Source organism: Anguilla rostrata, chromosome 9, assembly GCF_018555375.3.
Source record: "Anguilla rostrata isolate EN2019 chromosome 9, ASM1855537v3, whole genome shotgun sequence".
Classification (NCBI taxonomy): domain Eukaryota; kingdom Metazoa; phylum Chordata; class Actinopteri; order Anguilliformes; family Anguillidae; genus Anguilla; species Anguilla rostrata.
This window is the reverse complement of record NC_057941.1, coordinates 42,407,317-42,427,055: the sequence shown is the minus strand read 5'-3', so window position 1 is coordinate 42,427,055 and position 19,739 is coordinate 42,407,317. Positions and strand designations below refer to the sequence as shown.

Genomic DNA, 19,739 nt, shown 5'->3' with positions numbered 1-19,739 from the left:
TGAAAGAAAGCGTATGACAATATTAAACACACACCCATGCCTGATATAAAGCACTTAGTGCCTAACAGGATTTCCTCATTACAGATTGTTCAGTAAACTGATGGCTGAGGGAACAAAGGAATTTTTGTATATGTTAGTCTTAATCTTTGGCAGCCTAAAACACTGACCTGAGGGTAGAGGGAAAGAGAGTGCAGTGGATGGTCATGGTCTAAAAGGATAGCCTTTCGCACTGGCCTTTGTGCCAAACTTCTCTGATTGAAATGTCTGTTTTACCTCAGTTATCTTGCTGCATGAACAATTTGTTTGAGTGCATTCCTGTGTTTGACATTCAAACTAGCAAAGCGACAAATCATAGTTAAACCTAAAACCAACTCAATAAAACACTTCCTTCTTCTGAAAAACATTCCTTCTGCGGTACATGTGTGTTTACATCAAAAGACAACTTACAATCAGTAATAATGGCATGATAATTGTAACTCTCTACAATGTCTACTTCCTGGCCCTTAATCATGTATTTTTTTAAGTAATGGCACAGGGTGTGTGTCTAAAGCCTATGACAATGACTTAAGTTTTTAAAACATTAAGAAGAAAGGCGTCATCACACCACTGTCCAAAATCATCCACAATAGGCCCACAATGTGTCATTTTCATCCAAGAGTCTAACAATGACTGAATCGTCAGCCATCATTAGTGTATAGAATGCACAGCAGGGTAGAGAGAACACAGACCTGTGCTGGCTCTTTGAAAGATGCTCAACAGGTCAGACAGGCAGCCACTGACCTTAACATAACGTTAAGGTCAGTGACTATCTTAAGCATCGTTGTTAAAAAATCCAGTATCCATCCAACGACATTAATATCCATATCAAAATTGCTAATAAGTTTATTTGCTAAAATATGGGATTAAATATTGTTAAATGCAGGTGAGGTATCAATGAGCAGTAGCTTAGCATTGTGTCTTGGAACCTTCTAGATGTTTTAGCAACATGTTTAACAATATGGGATTCGAATCCTCTTATCTCCCAGATTGTCACTGTAAGCGGGTCCAACTGGTGTTTTTATTTTATTTTTGCAATTATTGTTTTCTCACCAACTTCCCAAGACAGTTCATGACTAATGAATGTGAGGGCAACTGGCCCAAAATCATTTAGGGTCTTGGTTTGTTTTTTTTTTTTTGCCTACAAAAAAAAAAAGGGACTACAGTGGCCTGTTTTCAGAACTGATGTTTCTAGAACTGGGGCACAGTCAGACCCAGTGACATCTGGAAGATGCCACTGAACACTGGGCGTAGCTGTTTGGCTCACAGCTTCAGCAGACGATGTCCTATCCCATCTGCCCCTGGGCTTTTCTCACCTTACTTTGTGTTTTAGTCCTTATCACATTACTTTCATCAAAAAAGCTGTTGCTTGTCTTAAAGTTCAATGTCATCAGTTTCCTGTGTAATATCCAATACGCCAAACCTTAGGTGCAGTAAAATTTAATCAGGTCTTGTGCAAGATGTTTAGCAGAGTTTTACCCATCTACTTCATCCTTTCTGTTGCCTTTACACGCTTGTCAAATGACTGTGTTCATGCTCCCAAACAGGGCCACTGCTTTCTGATGTGGAGAAAGTACCACGGCAGGAAATAAAATCTCAATCCAAAATCTCAGACAAAAGACAGAACCCATTGAAAATAAACTACAAGGCAAAGGCTGGATTATAAAAGCTTTTCTGACAGATGAGCTGACAGAAAATCCTTCACATCCATAGCCTGGTACTGTGCCCTGTTGTTTGAGTTTGCAAGGTCATTAAGAGTTAAAATTTTGTTATACCTATCTTTTGCCCTTTTTTGGCAATTCTTAATATAAAAGTTCCCCTTTTATGTTTTAAAACAACAAAACATTATCGAAAAGCTTGTCAGACTTAAATAGGGTCCCAGAGCATTCCACTCCACAAGGTCATGTACAGTGTGGTTGCCTTTCCTCTTTTGCTCTCTCTGAAGCATTAGGAAAAATATCACATAGCAGGACATGGACGGCAACTCTATCTGTCCACCTAGCTGCCTGCGTACCTTCAAAGTCACATGGTTCCTTGAACTTGAGGCTCTGGCTTTGAGCTCTTCCTTCAAAACTCCAAACGCTACCATTGAAGGCCAATTGATATCTTCTGTGGGCTCTTGATGAAGTCCTTTCAGGGTGGGGGTGGGGGTGGGGGGTGAGGGGGTGAGGGGGAGGGGGGGCCTTGGAGACAAGACGTGCCTGTTTACCTTCCCCTTTGCCTTGTTTTCTGTAGTATCCAACAACAATAAGCAACAGGACAGGTACACTTCACCGGGGAGGCACCTACAAGTGGATTCTACTTGTTGTCTATTATTATTTTGAAGGACTCCAGTGACTCACATGGTCAGATTTGGATCATACAAAGGACCTCTTCCTCTCAGGCTTTCCAGGCATAGGAAGTGCCGCTGATCACAACACAATTGCATGGGACAGAGCAAATAAGCTGGCAGACAAAGGGACACAGGCAGGACGTGCAGACCGTGGTTCATGCAGCGTTGCTGATGGGGAACATGCTTGGTCACCCAGCCACTAGATTATTACAGATATCTGACTGCCGGCCAAACTGTAACTCTTCAACAAATGGGTGGCACTGGATGCTCAGGCAAGGCAAAAATTCAGAGAGGAGAGTGATGTGTTCCACAGTCACTGCTGTTGCTATCCTTGTGAAAACCTATTTATTATTATTATTATTATTATTATTATTGGTGGTAATAATAATAATAATAATAATAATAATAATAAATCTCACCTTCAAAGGACTTTACAACAATTGAATGTACAAAAAAGCTAAGTAACAATAATAATGGAAATATGTTAAAACTGAGTGCACGCCACATGATAAAAATTCATGTCCAGGGAGTGTTGTGCTTAAAGTCTGTAAGTCACTCTGGATAAGAGCGTCTGCTAAATGCCCGTAATGTGATGTAATGTAAAGGGTCAGTAAAGGGTTGGTTTTCAAGGGTGAATTATAACTGGGTAGTAAGACAACACATGAATAACCCACAGACAGGAATGGAATTTGTCTGAAACTCTGATGTTTCAAAGAATTCTGAAATTTCTCAGCATTCTCTGGGATTGGGGGGGTTATGGAGGTGTGTATGAAAAAGTGCAGGAGGGGTGTATGAGAGGGAGGGCTAGCAGAAAAGGATTTGGTGTCTTTTTTTCATCTATAGCCTCAATAAAAAGAAGCAGGAAGACATACAGTACACGACACCTAATAACCACTGTTTTAAACGAGAAAATGGTAGTTCACCTCAGAAATATCATAAATTATTCATCTTTAATCATTAATGTGTATGAAGTCTTCAGAAAATAAAATGTTATTATCAGTGTTTGTCATGCACACGCAAACACGTATGCATGCACACACATGCACACGTGCCCTTTTTCAAATGGTATCTGATATGCAGTAATATATGCAAGGACTGTACAGCTTATGTTATATAAGCTCCTTTAAGTATATATCAAAGCCTTATGGATATGAAAAACATTTCTTGGCAAGAGTACTTAGGGAAAATTCATGTAAACATTTGATCATTTGGGGAAAATAATGAACATGAAAGATTATGAAAAGCTAAAACATTATTAAAACCCAAAAGGCCATTTCCATGAATTTATTTTCTTTCATTACAGAATTTGCAAAACAGCCTGGTTTCACTTCGTGTGCTGATAACAGAGCACTTGCTATGGCTGCTCCCTGCAATAATGCAGAATGTCTCTAATCCAGCTCAATTTCGAAGGCCAGTGTTCCTAAGGAGGATTAAGGTGTTTAACCTATTGGTTTAGCTGACTTTCTGTGATGTACTTCCAAGGCATGCTTCAAGCCAACAGGAAGGTTGTGCTTGTTGAGCTCATAGATGAATAATGATATGGAGGGTACTAATATTTCACCTTTTAAGGTGTAAGACCACAAATAAAACCACTGCTGGCATTTGAAAGCAGTGGACTTCTAGAACGTTGACTTAGAATTTGGACATTACATTTTTTGGCCAAAAGCATACTCTTCAAAACAACCAGATTGAAAAGCAATGCATAACAAATAGAATTGACTCCTCTCAGCAAACTGGATGGAAAATTAGAAACGGCTCTAAAAATACAAAAAAAGCCAGATGACCTTCAGCCCAGCTAATTACGATTAAATTATATTAAAAATGGCACTGCTTAATCGCATAAAACATTATTAAGGTCTGCATTTGTTTTAAGTTTCATTCATTACAGAATAGCTTTCATATCCCATTTAAAAAAATATATATGTCAGTTAATTCATATGGGTGTGTACTATATGCATTTACATATGAGTTATGATGTGGTTACTGTAATGTAATGGTTATAAAATAATTTCAATATTTTATTTTAATATTGATTTCCTGTGGAATTAAGATCACAGCTTAGGCCAGGTGATCTAGAAACCAAACATATTTGCGATAGCAAATTTAAAGACCTTTTCCCATCACATGAGAAAACAAAAATTTGCGATAGAACTCCTTCTGTTTATTATCTCAGTTCAGCTCATATTTCAGATATTTTTTGTATTATCCATCATTTCTTTTTCAGTGTGTATAAAAGCATGTTTTTGCATTGTTCAGACTCCCTTACATTGTTTCGGGGGAAAAAAAGAAGAAAAGAAAACATTATTCTTGTCATGTGAAGACTTGAGTCTTCTCAGGCCACCCCAAAAAACATTTATTTTCATTTCCCAGCACTCAACCAGGAGTATTATGAACTTGGACATTGCAGAGATGAGCTGGAAACATTTTGTTTTATTATCTATGCAAGTAAGTTCTTCATGTCTTAGTCATGGAAAATAAAACATTGTTGAAGTATGACAAACAAAAAGGTGACAGAGAACCTGTCATTGAGTTAACACCTACAGTATCTCACTGCCATAATATTTAGATGGTCTCCAATGCAATGTTATAAGACGATAGTGTTCTTATTGCTTTTTCCCCTCTGAAACTTCACCAAGCATTTCCAGGGTGAGCTCATTCCTGTATTAATCCTCAGCTCATGTTACATGCTTATCGTTTCATTGGTGGGAAATTCACCTTTGCCCTTTCAGTTGATTCTTCTGGCTTCCTCCCAGTTCAAGCAGGTCAGAAAATATTGTTTTAACCTGTGTTGGTAGAATGGATAATATATCAAAATGAGCTGTGATTGGTTGACATGGCTGAAAAGCTTTTCTCCGCGCCTTGAATCAGTTATAATTGTTGCTACATCATAAGCTAATTTATTATAATTATTTTTATTTATTTATAACATTTTATTTATCTCTAAGTTCCTACAGTGGGGTCATTTTTGATCAATTATCTCAATCATGCATTCTGAGAGTGCAGGTGTCACAGATCCACAGAAAAGAGGTAAAGAAAACAAAATCTTTTATTTAATTGACTAATTTGTATGTTAATTTTTATTCATGGCAATTTCATGGTATAATAAATAATAATTACAGAGGTACATTGTGAAGATTATATTAAGTTCAAACCCATGTATTATAATAACCTAGAATTGTGTTAAAACAGAATACATATTTCCCTTGCTTGTTGCATGAAGAGTGCATATTATGGTGTCTAGATGCTGTCTGCCTTTTAATTGGCAGTATTGACCAGGCCAGCGAGCGCTTAAATTAAGAAATGTGAAATTGCACTGCAAATAACTTTAAATAACTTCAGCTTCAAGAAGGAAATTACATTTCCATGTTTCCAAAAGCCACTGATCATCAGCTTTGGGTGGTATATAACTATTTACCCCCTAGATACTGCATTACGACTCCCCAAGTTAATTACTGCCTTTCGCTCAGCGGATTCGCTAAAGAATGGGTTTGCAAAGAATGGGTTTTGCCCCAGTTAGGACTTGGGAGACACTGCGGCACTGTGTCTGATGCCTCGTCTTACCCATTGTGACGCTATCAGATGGGCAGTGGTCGCCGAACACGCAGTGTGAGGACGCAGCGGCTGTGCAGTGATACGTCTGGTTTCCTCTCAGGAGAATGGAGTCTTTGTCCTCTAAGCATGGTGCCTGGAGCATTGAGCGAGGACACGGCCACAGTGGCCTCATAGAGATTTTTAGGGAGAGGGATACAAGGTAAGGAGGGGAGGGAGGGAGGGGAGGGGCGGGGCGGGGCGAGGCGGAGGGGCGGTGGTTAGGGAGACACGTTGGGTCGCACTGAAAATTTAGCACCGACTGTGAAAGGTGGAACACAAACCTTAGCGGACATGTTGGACGTGCGATTTCTTATCCCCAAAGCAGAAAGCTGTCTCCATTGACAGAAGTGGCTCTGTCAGACACAGCCTCTGTCCTGGGTGCCACAACGAGCCTTTTGATTCTGGAGGAGGGGGGCAGGCGGTCCCCACGAGGGGGGGGGGTTCAGGACTGAATGTTAACACTGCTCATCTGGACAGCCCCCGCGTCAAGCCAATTAGAAATGGATTAGGGTTGATATCCGAAGTTCAGGCTTGTTGCCGGGTTTTCTTTGAAACTTGATACCCCCGTCCCCCCTCCCCTCCCAACCAATCATTTATGTACTTTCCCTGCTGAGCTAAAACTGTGCCGAGCTGTATATTTATTTAATTTAATTTGATTTCATTTGAATTTATGGGGGGATATTGTTCCATCTGACAAGATCTTGATATAAAGATGATGAGAAACAGCTCAAAACTGACCTGCTCTTTCACTGCACCATATCTCTCTATTCTCAGTGATTAGGGTATCTGCCAAAGCTTTTTAATATACCCAGTGAGTCTGCTTTTAACTAAGCAGCAAAATATATATCTATTGTGGGTAATGGGCTTTTGACAAATGTGTGTCCTATTCAGGAACTCAACTTATTTAGACTGTTTCATGCTTTGAAAACTCCGACTCTACTGGCAATTTCTCCCAGACACTACATTACTTGCATTGTTATGAGGAAACAAAACCCATAAAACCAAATGTGTGATTCATTTAAAAAAATAGAGTAAACCGTCTTACAATAGACATTTTGTGGAATATTCTTGAACTTCAGATGAAATACAAGACTAGGAAAAGATTTCAGTCAAAACAGGAAACTTTAGTCGATTGACATTTGAACGTATTCTTCCCTTTATTTGCAATATTATTTACTCAGCATCACCCCCACTAGTACTAAATTCACAGGCAATGTAGTCATTGCTCTGAATGCTGTGTATGTACAAGCATTTCACAACTGCTTACAGGACAAAGAGCAATGTCACAGTGGTCAGCGCCTGAAAAATGGCATCATGATTACATTTCCCATTCCTTTTTCCGCTGGCTGATTTTTCAAATGAATAATAAAAATGTATATAAATAACAAACCAGTGCCTCTTTATATTAATATACACATACATAAATACATGTGTACAACACAATATGGGGGAAAAATAACAGTATTACAAAACATTGGAAACTGTATGTCCCCTACTATTTAATACAGTAAATGCACAGATATCGTCCCAGTCTCAAAAGCAAAGTTGAGTATTCTTATTTTTTTCTTTTATTTTTTTACAGATGTAGATAAAATATCCCCCTTTGGCCATTTGGAAATCAGACCAGAAAAACATACTTGAGAATCATCACTCTCACATCCCTGCATGACAGGCTTTGAGGTTAATTTAAACCCGGTCCAGCTTTAATCTGATTGGCCGAGCCTGCGACTGACAGCAAGCTTGCATGTGGTGCACAATGGAAGAGTGGAGCACTGTAGACCTGCTGATGGTTGCACAGGCTGCCTGCACGAGTTCTGCGTCTCACATTGGCTGTGGCACTTCAGAAGTACAGGGACCTGTCACAAGACAGCGAAAGTGCTTACACGCTTGCCATTATTACAGATGAAGATTTTTTTGGGGTGGGGGAGGGGGGGGGTGTCTGGCTTCTGACACAAACTGACATTCGTTTATATTAAAGCTGGCGTGTGCCTTTCCAGCCCCTCGTGCGCTCCACCCTCCCCATTTCATTACGTGCCCCGGGAACATTCTTAACACCCTGCTGTGTCATCAGGCTAAATACTGTCGGCGGGGAGGAAGTGTGCAGCACATTAGCGCCTGTGAACTCAGAACAATGTGGCGTTCATCATCGGCCCTTACTGTGCTCTCTCTGCTGCGCGATTCAGAGGAAGGATAAACAGAAGTGATTTTTGGCAGGGGGTAAGGGAAAACCTGAAGAAAGGGCATGCGTTGCTGGGGCATTGTTACCAAGTATCACTTGAGTGTTACTATTGTTAGCCTCAAGCTAATTTACAGGGACAGATCTTGTCACTGGATAATGTCAGTTCCTACAAGGGCCTTGCGACAGCCGGCCTTCAACGAAAGCCAAAGTCCCTGGATCGGAAAGGACAGCGCACAGCATCGTCAGTAGTATGGTCACGAACGTATCAGTGCATGCAATGCTGAGGAGCGGACGGACTTTTTGAGCTTTCGTCGTGTTTTCGAGGGGTCTGGTGCGTCACCGGTCGCTCCGTGACGAGGGCGAATGGTTCCCGCTGAGGCGTGGCTTGTTTCCTGGTTTTGGCGTGAGCTCGTGTTTGTGCGTGTTAGCTGATGGCCGGCCCCCCCCCTCCCCTCCCCTCCCCTCCCTTCCCCTCCCCTCCTCGTCTAGTTGGGCCACGACAGTCCGAGGGCTGCCCAGATGGAGACGGCCAGGAGCGTGGCGCTGGCCAGGACCACGTCGCTCGCCGACCGGTACACCTTGCGCCCGTGCAGCGGCTGCACCGGCCTGAACGTGTCCACCATGGGCTTCCCGTCCTTGAACTTAACCGCGGAGAAGGCCTTGAGCTGATCGGGGGGGCACAGAGGGAAAGAGTCACAAACAGCTCTTGAGCACGGCAGCACCACAGACAACGCTCCTTGGCTAAGACCTCCCACCCGAAGCCTCCCCAAAATTCCCGTACCTGGTCTGCGTTGAGAAGAATCGGGTGTTCGAACACGGTCCAGACGACCGACTCTACGCAGCCGGGGGTGGTGAGGGAGCCCTTGTAGCGGAAGTAGCTGGTCAGATTTTTCGGCGAAGGAAGGAGGGAACTCAGAGACTGAATGTGGATGGTCGTATTGGTTCCTGGACACAGCAAGCAGAAACAAACGGACGGCCATTCAGTTCCAATGTCCAATGGACCAATGCAGTGTATTCCAGTTTCATCAGCAATAATCCACTGGCCTGTGTCTATTCATAAATGCCACTTGAGTACAGGCACTGCTCCAGCCTTTTGCTGCCCTAGGGGAGTTTGTGGACCGGGTGTACTGGGAGTGATTGCACACTACGGGGTGGGGGGGTTTGCAACTGCAGACCTGGGGGGAAGGTGGCCGCCGACTATCATAAACACACCACATGGATTTTTTTTCACCTTTACTACCCGCCTGCAGAACGAATGCTCCCTTGGCAACTGCCCTTATGGCCTACGCCTAGACCCTAGCCCTGTTTGAATGACACCAGCGAATATGCGCATGTTCACCCGGGGCAGCTCACAGTCAGTTAATGTATCTGAGGTCAAACTGAACATTTTCACACAAACAGATAATGCGCAAAACAAAAGCCCGGAACAGAGAACGACGCGAAACAGAACTCACCTGTTACTTTGACGTTACTCAGGGCTTTGATGAAGGGCTCATAATTTTTGTTTGCACTTGGCGACTCCTAAAACGGCAGGACAAACACGAACGCATTTCATTTCCAATTCCGACCGACACGCATCAAACAGAGCGATCGTTCAGTCGAACAGCTCTGCTTTCGCCATAAACATCCATCAGGTATAATGACTGGAGCTATTTCCTTCGGGATTATTCAATCGTCTTTGTAATGCCATTTCTCCTGGGAGACAAAACACAAAAGCACAAATTGACCAATGGGATGGTATAAATTGAAGTTCTCACCTCATAGAAGAATCCCAGGACTGCTACGCCAGTAGGGTCTTTAAGTGCGTCACCCAAAGAGGCGTAATGTTGTTTCATGTGAACAATGTGCAGCTGTGGGGAACACAGAGGAAACTGCTCAGCCGGGGGTTATCTCAGCAAACTGGACGAAGAATGCGTGCGCCCTGTCAGAGACGATGGGTCCGAAGCGGAGCGTGAAATGCTATGGCGCGTTGCACCCTTTCAAAATGGCGGTAATTTCATCACGCCACTCGCAAGTTCTCCCGAACGAGCATATCACAACATGCAAAACTCTCTGGCTATGATGCACCGACCCTTTCACTGCTTGCATACACCGCATAAACTTTTTGGGCAGATTCCGTTACACTGGGCATGCAGCTGACATTGTCCTGTATGCATGCATCTTCCATCTGCATAGCCGGGCACAGTTGAATCTTTAATGAATATTAGAGCACCCTGGGTTGCATTATTGTAAAAAAAAAAAAAGATTTTTTTTATAGGGAACTAACTAAACTGAGTAATGTGCCTCAGTTAAAGGCACAACTGGATTGTTCACACTTCGGATTCAAAATGGCCGATCACAGTCCTTCGGCTGAAAAATCTCGTTCCCTAACCCCTGCAGCGCATCACACTGCCACACCACAGCAGTGCATCACACTGCCACACCACAGCAGTGCATCACACTGCCACACCACAGCCGCGCACCACACTGCCACACCACAGCAGTGCATCACACTGCCACACCACAGCAGTGCATCACACTGCCACACCACAGCAGTGCATCACACTGCCACACCACAGCAGTGCATCACACTGCCACACCACAGCCGCGCACCACACTGCCACACCACAGCAGTGCATCACACTGCCACACCACAGCAGTGCATCACACTGCCACACCACAGCCGCACATCACACTGCCACACCACAGCAGCGCATCACACTGCCACACCACAGCAGTGCATCACACTGCCACACCACAGCCGCACATCACACTGCCACACCACAGCAGCGCATCACACTGCCACACCACAGCAGCGCATCACACTGCCACACCACAGCAGCGCATCACACTGCCGCACCACAGCCACGCATCACACTGCCACACCACAGCCGCGCATCACACTGCCACACCACAGCCGCGCATCACACTGCCACACCACAGCCGCGCATCACACTGCCACACCACAGCAGTGCATCACACTGCCACACCACAGCCACGCGGCGTGTGACCTGCGTGCTTTGGGTCGCTCGGTGTGACGCCTAATCCGAGAACGCGCTCAGGACGCCCTGGTGGGCGTGGCCACGCATCGGCTGGGTTTGGGCTCTGATTCTATCAGTGCTGTGTGAGGGTGAGCCTCGTGCGCGCTCCCGTTTCAGTCGCCGGACAGACAGACAGGCACCTCCATGGGGTACTGCTCCCCGTCCACAGTGTGTTCAGATCCGGGCCCTCCGTCCTTGCCCCAGTGCAGGTGGAACTGGACAGCCTTGTACACCGAGCTCAGGTTCCCGCCACTGATCGTGGCGCTGGTGGCCACGTCCACTTTAACTGCGAGGAGAAACGAGAGTTGAGGGCCAATCAAAACGCTGGGAGGGGATGCTGGGTAGATATGTGCCAGGCAGCAAATCCGAACAAAAAATAATGGACGCCCCCACAAACTGCAAATACAAAAATCACATGATTATAGTAATGTTCTGCATCGTGGCCTCATTGCAAGAAGACATTTTGCTTTCTAATTCTTGTATTTGCTCCAGAAGAATTGCGAATTCCAAAAGAATTGTGAAAAAGACACATGAATATATATATATATATATATATATATATATATATATATATATAAACATCCTTCAGTCAGGGACAAATTAAATAACTAATTAAGAACAATTTGCTTAAACATACCAGAATGTCCGTTGTTTACCATGTGGCTATTAAAGGCATTCTGGTAGCCTTCGAACTTGAGAGGGGTAAGCAGGTCATCGAAGAGCGTTCGCTTAGTCACAATGTTAATGGGAGACTGAGATTTCCCCGCACAGACACGCCCATTTACACTGTCCTTCCAATTCTCTGGACCTGTATAAAAACAAACAGAAAATCACACACTGCTAGTTCTCCAGATATTAGAGTACGCGGCCAGAAAAAGTAAAGAATATTTGGATATCTGGAGTATTTGTCGGGCTAGAATATGTTTCTTCTTACAGTTGGTAGTAGTAATAGTTACAGTGACAGAAAACAGTTGACTACTTGTTGCATAAATCACCACTGGTGTTTCCCCATGAACGGACACTTCCATGAACAGGACGGAGTGTAGCACAGTGGGTAAGGAACTGGACTTGTAACCGCAGGTTCGATTCCTGGGTAGGACACTGCCGTTGTACCCTTGAGCAAGGTACTTAACTGAAATTGCTTCAGTATATATACAGCTGTATAAATGGATACAATGTAAAATGCTATGTAAAAAAGTTGTGTAAGTCGCTCTGGATAAGAGCGTCTGCTAAATGCCTGTAATGTAATGTAATGTAATTAATAATATCATAATAAAAAAAAATTTAAAAAAGGGGGAGTTCAGCTCACCTTTACAGCGGGAACTGCAGGGGTCCTGGGATTGGTAGCACCAATCGGAAGCTGTGAATTAAAATAGCATGTCAAAGCCAGTCTGACCCTCTCCATGCACATGGTGATCCACATCAAACCGTTTAGGGACTCTACATGCCATCTGACCCAGGCGAAGACTGCACATTTCACTGTCATTGCAGACCACTTCTAAAACCAGTCCGGAAAGATGGGTTGTAATATCAGCGATGACAGGCAGGTGAAATGATTGAACAAAGAGTGGAAAAACCAGCAGACGAACATCTCATCCAAGCCTGTTCAAATGCAGCTGTTCTGTAACATAGCTCTTATATACAGTCTGCACTACGGAAGATTCTTTTTAAAGAGAGCCGCAATGGAAGCACGTGTGGTGCAGTCGGTATGGCGACCGTATCTCGAGCCACGTGCTAATCTCTGCGTGTCGGTGCGGGTTTGATCGCCTCCTGTGGCACCTCTTCAACAGCGGCCCCTTCTCTATCTGTTACCATCTCTGCTTTCTCTGCTCTGCTTTCTACCTGTCTGCATAAAGCAAAATAAATAAAATAAATAATAATTAAAGGCAGATGATCCTGCTCGCCTTTAAAAAAAGATAGATACAGATACACTGCATTACCAAAAGTATGTGGACACCTGAATGTCGCACCCATAAAGTACTTGTTGAACATTTCATTCCAAAACCATGTGCATTAATATGTTGTTGAGTTGGGCCCCCCTTTGCTGAGGTAACAGCCTCCACTCTTCTGGGAAGGCCTTCTAGTAGATTTTGGAACATGCCTGTGGGGATTCTCTTCTATTCAGCCACAGGAGCATTAGTGAGGTTGGCCACTGGTTGGGCGTAAGGCCTGGCTCGCAGTTGGCATTCCAATTGATCCCAAAGGAGTTTGATGAGGTAGAGGTCAGGGCTCTGTGCAGGCCAGTCAAGTTCTTCCCCACCAAAGCCAGCAAACCATTATCTTTATGGACCTTGCTTTGTGCTCAAGGGCATTGTCATGCGGAAACAGGAAGGGGCCTTCCCCAGATTGTTGCCACAAAGTTGGAAGCACACAATTCTCTAGAATTTCATTGTATGCTGTAGCATGAATATTTCACTTCACTGGAACTAAGGGGTGTAGCCCTTCCACACTCCAGGGAACACTTTTCCACTGCTCCAGAGTCCCATGGCGGTGTACTTCACACCACTCCAGCTGACACTTGGCATTGCGCATGGGGATTTTAGGCTTGCGTACGGCCACTCGGCCATGGAAACCCATTTCGTGAAGCTCTTGAAAAACAGCTCTTGTGCTGACCTTGTGTCCAGAGGTAGTTTGGAACCCAGCAGTGAGTGTTGCAACCGAAGATAGATGATTTTTATGCGCTACCCACTTCCGCACTCGGCAGTCCCTTTGAGCTTGTGTGGCCTACCGTTTCGTAGCTGAGCTGCTGCTGCTTCCATATTTTTCCACCTCACAATACCAGCACTTACAGTTGACTGGGGCAGCTCTAGCAGAGCATAACTTTGACGAACTGACTCGTTGGAAAGGTGGGATCCTGGCTATGACAGTGCCACATTGAAAGTCACTGAGCTCTTCAGTGTGACCCATTACACACACGGATACACACCTGTGCTGCTGCTGTTTGTTAGCAGATACTGTTTGTGTCCAAGAAAAATTTCCTTCGGGACAACAAAGTCTATCTTATCTTATCTTATCATTATACTGCCATGTTTGTCAATGGAGATTGCGCGGCTTGACTTTATGCACCTGTTAGCTGGAATAGCCAAAACCACTAAATAGAAGGAGTGCCCACATACTTCCGGAAATGTAGTGTATGCGTTTTCTTAAGTATTTCTTCAGAGTAACACAGACTCTTAACATTCTTACACACAGCTGTTTTTGTTTTCAGAATAGACTGGACGAAGCTAGCCACAGACCAAACGGTCAGGGGCTGATTTGGCTAATAGCCATATTTCTGTAACTCCTTCCAAAACAGCATTTCCTGCATTAAATTCCTATTTATTAATTCAGTTCCAGTTATCAACAGTTGTTGTTTCTTCTTATTTCGTAAACAACGATTGTTCTGGTATCGTCCGAGTCAACTGTTATCCCCGGCCATACAAATGCTCAGTTTACAGGAACTGTCTTCCTATTGTTCAGGGTCACAATGAAAGAAAGCTCTAGTTAAGTTTTATCTTTCCGTAACATCAGAATGTACATAGAACGAGAACCAGTTTTTATCACTGAGGTCAGGGTCTCTGACTTTCTTTTTAAAAGTTTATTAATATTTCACAATAGAGCCAGCCACATGCTCCCCACCTTCCCAAACTGATAAAAAATTTCATTTAATATCTCAGAAATCAAAATTTATAAAATACACATTCCATTGAAAATCAGGGAAGGTCCCCGCGTTAAAATAACTTGAAGGTTTCCTTATATTTGCAGAGGAAGTCCTATGAATTGGGAAAAACAAGTCTGATTCTTTAACTCAGCCACTGTTTCCTTCTGTTAGGTATGATAATCGTTATTGAAAATAAACAGTAGTGAAGATACAAGCAAACAGTGCATCTCGAGCCATTGCCAGAGAACATTGTCACATCGCACTGGCTCCACAAAATGCCGACAAATTAGTATCAGGCTGCTTAACGTTCCCATGATTGTGACGTGTCCCCTCAAACCCACATTTACAAACCCCAAGTCCTGCAACACCCTGCTAATGAGTCAACCCGCCTCCCCTGGATTGATCCGTCATTCCCAGGGAAACAAAATAGAGGACTGCTTCACTGTTTGTGCATGTATTATCATTGTCCAGAAAATAAATTCGTTTTCAAATCTAGTTGAGGTGGATTCTTAAATAATCTCAAAGAAAGACCCGAATACATCCAATCTCAAAGTGCCAATCAATAAAAAATATTGTTGTTTACTTACGTATGTGTCCTACTATTCCTCCAACTAGACATCTGAATAATAGTAAAACATTATGAAGTGATAAATTGCACAACGGTCACAATATATCCTAGGCTACGCCTTGTGTATTTGTTTCGGGAAGTGAACTGCAAAATACTTGATACCCAACTGTATTTTTGAGGACTTTCTGCCTTTTCTTAGTGTAGATCCGATCTATGTGATAGCTTACAGTGCTTAAAGTGAATAACCACGAGCAATTTTTGCAGGAAATACACGGACGAGAGGAAACTATCAAAGAAACAAAAGACAAAGAAGTGGAAATCTATAACCCTACGTAAACTTTATCGAGTGTAATGCATAGCATGTCTATTTAGTTTTTTTTTTTTTTTACAATACAATAAATTAAAAAAAAGAGAGAAAGAAATACATTTCTGTTCTGTTGAAGTCTGTAGCCCTTTTGCTTATAATAATATGCCGCAAGCATATCCCTGTAGAGCTGGAGAACAGAACATTCAGCATGCGGTGCAGCTGAAGGCTACTGGGAAAATGGACTTTTCCTTGGGTTTCGATGTCCAAAGTTGGACACTTCTGCCGCTATCTCGATGAGATTTTCCAGATGCGTAAGTACAGCGTTCCAGTGCATAAAAGTGTGTGCGTTTTTTCCAGCACACGACAGAAATTACGCTTGAAAGACACTTGAATGTGGGAGCTGCTGACGATGGTTGTCACGGCACTTTTAAATTTGTGACTAGAGGGCGCTCTTGTGCGATGTATACACTCAAAGTATGCATTCTTCAGAACTCCGTCAAGTTTCATGCCAATTGCATCTAACAATAAGATGAAAAAAATTCAGAAATTCCTGAAACACATCAGAATGAAGTAGGCATATTTAAACTAATCCTATTCGTTTTAACCGACAGAAACATTTGATAATTATCTTATGACAAAAAAATAAAACCAAACCTGGGTGCTGTATAAGTGCTTATTTCTTCCTCCAAGGTAAAATATGCGACGATGCAAAATAATCATTTGGAAATATAATATCACCGGATGTTATACTGACAAAAGAACGGCAATTAAGACCTACAATCAACAAGCAAGTATGTGATACCCGGCATATTTTTTTTTGTCTTGACCGATTGAAGTTCAATATTGATATTAGAATTAGGCCTCCAGCACAACGTGTAGTAGAAATAGCCTAGGCTACTATTGTTCTCAAAATGTTATTCTAAAGAGGTTTGACTTCAGTACTTATCATGTAATTATGGACTCGGAAGGTTTGCGCTCGAGGGCTATTTTTTTGTGCCATTCCTACGACTCAGAGGACATTTAAGAAGTAATTTTATTGGTTTGTAATATTAACCGAATAATGTCAGTACGGCTTTGTCCGCTCCTTGCCAAAAATAGGCACGTTATCGTAAGTGGCGTTAATTACAGATTGAACATTGAACTTGGAATTCTTAGAACTGAAATTACATAGAATGTTTGATTCCTACCTATTTATTAAAAAAATAAATAAATAAAAATTCTGCGACTGGTTAGCTAGTAGTAACGTTCATGTTTCAATAAAGGTTGGAAGCCTATACGTGGTAACAGTTATTTAGTAATAGAATATATCATATTTTGATCAGCAATTGTCGACTAGGCTTCTGGATAGCAAATATATAAATATAAATATTGTTCTTTTGATTAAACTACAATACCTTCCTAAACTATAAAGTTTAGGTAGGTTAAATAATGTCGCTATGATTCACAAAAGCTGAAATAAAGTGCAACGGTGGAAATGCTGTCAGCAACGTTTATCTATACGGAAACCGATCGCAGGTAAACTAATTTGAGATTATGCTACTGCAATGTCAGACCACCTCTTTTTTTTTTTTTTTACAGATGGGTGGTCAGTCAGATCAAGACTACAAGATAATTCGCTATGTGAGGGGTCATGGTGTGCTTAAATCCTCTATGTTACAAATTGGAATTGAAAGATCACGAACAAAATCGTCTTTCATAGCCTTGTGTAGCTGTTTTGTGGACATGTGTAATGAAGTTTGAGCCAAGAGGCATTTGTTGCGCGTCGAGAAGCTTCCGCGGCTCATTATATAGGTTAATTCAAATTGTGACTGCATTGAATATGAACACCAAGAAATGCATATTATTCTATATCGAAATAGGTCACGACGCAACATTGTCGAAATGATCGCATAAACCCTTTGGGAAATGCGGTTTTGTTGATCGCTCATTCTCCATCTGCAGTGCAGGCATATCCTCTAGCTATTGGATGCACGATCTAGAATTATATAGAAACGACAGCCAGCAGGAGGGATCCACTGCGGACTGTTTTATTGAACAAAAAGGCTTGCAGAAGAACAATAGGCATAGAGAAATGCGAATTTTGATCCATGGACAAACCATAGTTCTTCGTGTTTTCTGAAAGTGTCGCGGTGAAGCTGGGAGATTTACCATTTTATGAATATTTGAATACTTGGGCAATGCTTTGCGGTCTTGAGTCTTGTACTTCAGCGGTAACAACAATGTTCACGTCCGATTTGGGTGTAGCCCATGTCCGACAGATATTTTCAGAACTCTCCTGAAAGAAGAGGTGAGGGACTGTAGTGCACCATGCAGTTCACTTTGAACTCGCACGCTGTGAAGTTCGCCTGGAATGCGTGGGAACATCAGGGGCCGGACGCTGCGTTAGTATGCGCGTGCGTTCAGGCGCGTGAGGGCATCTTGGACATTTTTTACCTGTCCCAGCTGCAGCTGGAGGTTGGTTTCTTCAGCGATTGGTTTAATTGTTTTGTGTACAAATGACGTACACGAAAGAAAAAAACTCGATTCTAAGCATATTTTTCAGTACGTTTTGCCAAACAATAATATCTGGACAATACGGAATTATAATAGCCTAATAATCTCAGCCTCCGGTGCGCCAGCTGATTGCACAGACCATTGCTCGCAAAACCAATTCTGATGAACAACCGACCGTGGCAGCAATGGCCAGGTGTGAATTTAAGGATAAGCATGCATACTACTATGTGATTTTAATTTTCTGTCAAATCCTTCCATTTTAGCAACAGCAGCACGAGAAAGGTTCGTGAATGGTTAACCGAAAAGTAAAATAAATACAATACGGTAGTCTAGCTAAAACCCCGACTAGTATGCTTCAGAAATGTCATTATGTGTTATAATAGCAAAAGCATGAGGTTTATAGATACGCTGTTTATGTAGCCTATAATCAGGAAGAATAGTGCATCCAATTTCAAAGAGGCTTATGTTGCTAAGGGATTTTAATGTTTTTGTTATCTCTAAAATAATAAAAGCTACTGCAAGTGTTCCAAAAGGAAAAAAAGAAAGAAAATTATTTGTTTTATTCTAAAGATGAATTAATTCGTTGAGCTGTATTTTCAGTTTATAGCTGATCACATATTATAGTGCTACCGATAATATTGATTAACATACGTTATTAATATCAGTACATATAATTCTGTCATTCTATTAACAGAAATAATATGATTGGCATATGATATCGAATATTGCCTAAGAGAGACGCAATACATTTTTATAGAATGTATTATGTATGCCTTTATTAGAACTTATATATAAACGTATAATTTTTGTAAATAATTTGTCAAAACGTTAGATTAGAATACCAAAGTTCACTAACCTGAACCCTCGTTGATCTTTAAAAAGGATGAAATGAAAGCCGAAAGCAGAAGTAGATGCATTTTGATTTTTCTTCAGCTCGTCCAAACCAAGGAACACAATGAGATCTTTTTCGAATGTGATCACATTCTTACAGAGTCTTATACTCCATCACCGTTAGACCGTAAGTCTCACCAGGAAATAAACAATGGCCCCTCCCCTTCGGGCTATACCTCTGATGAATACCTTTACTGATAAACGCGTGGAAAAATGCACCCAATGTATCGTATTTGTGGATTTATGACAGCTTTCCACTCCACATCAATATTAAATTATGTTTGAAGGTACATTTTCACGATAAAAAGAGTCAACTTTAGAATATGAAAGCAGCTATGTCAAAAACATTTTTAGTGTCAATAAATGGTGGTTCTTATTTTACTGTGTAATATAAGTCAATGAATTAATATTAAAACAGTTGCAAATACACACATGCACACATGCACGCACACATGCGTTTGCACACGCACACACACACACACACGCCATGACCCACCATATTAGCAATTCGATTTTTAACTGATTGACAGAGTTTCAGCTTGTGACATCTACAATTTTGTGTGAACACCTTTGAATACGACATACCCCCCATGTTCTTTAAAGAAACATCAGCAAAATAGATCATATTGGACACGACAGCTTTAGCACAGAGCTCTGCCCCCCCTGCACTCCAGAGAGAATG

At 42.2% G+C, this 19,739-nt stretch overlaps 1 protein-coding gene across 1 annotated transcript; it reads right to left on the bottom strand.

Annotated features, from left to right (window-relative positions):
* Positions 1–7,091: 7,091 nt before the first annotated feature.
* Positions 7,092–19,178, bottom strand: LOC135263819 (carbonic anhydrase 4-like). The gene is made up of 8 exons (XM_064352235.1): positions 19,023–19,178; positions 12,468–12,518; positions 11,796–11,966; positions 11,299–11,444; positions 9,896–9,988; positions 9,593–9,659; positions 8,920–9,083; positions 7,092–8,803 (listed from the first exon to the last, which is right to left on the bottom strand). The coding sequence occupies exons 1-8, from the start codon at positions 19,081–19,083 to the stop codon at positions 8,624–8,626; spliced, it is 933 nt and encodes a 310-aa protein (XP_064208305.1). The 5' UTR covers positions 19,084–19,178; the 3' UTR covers positions 7,092–8,623.
* Between the last annotated feature and the right edge of the window lie 561 nt (positions 19,179–19,739).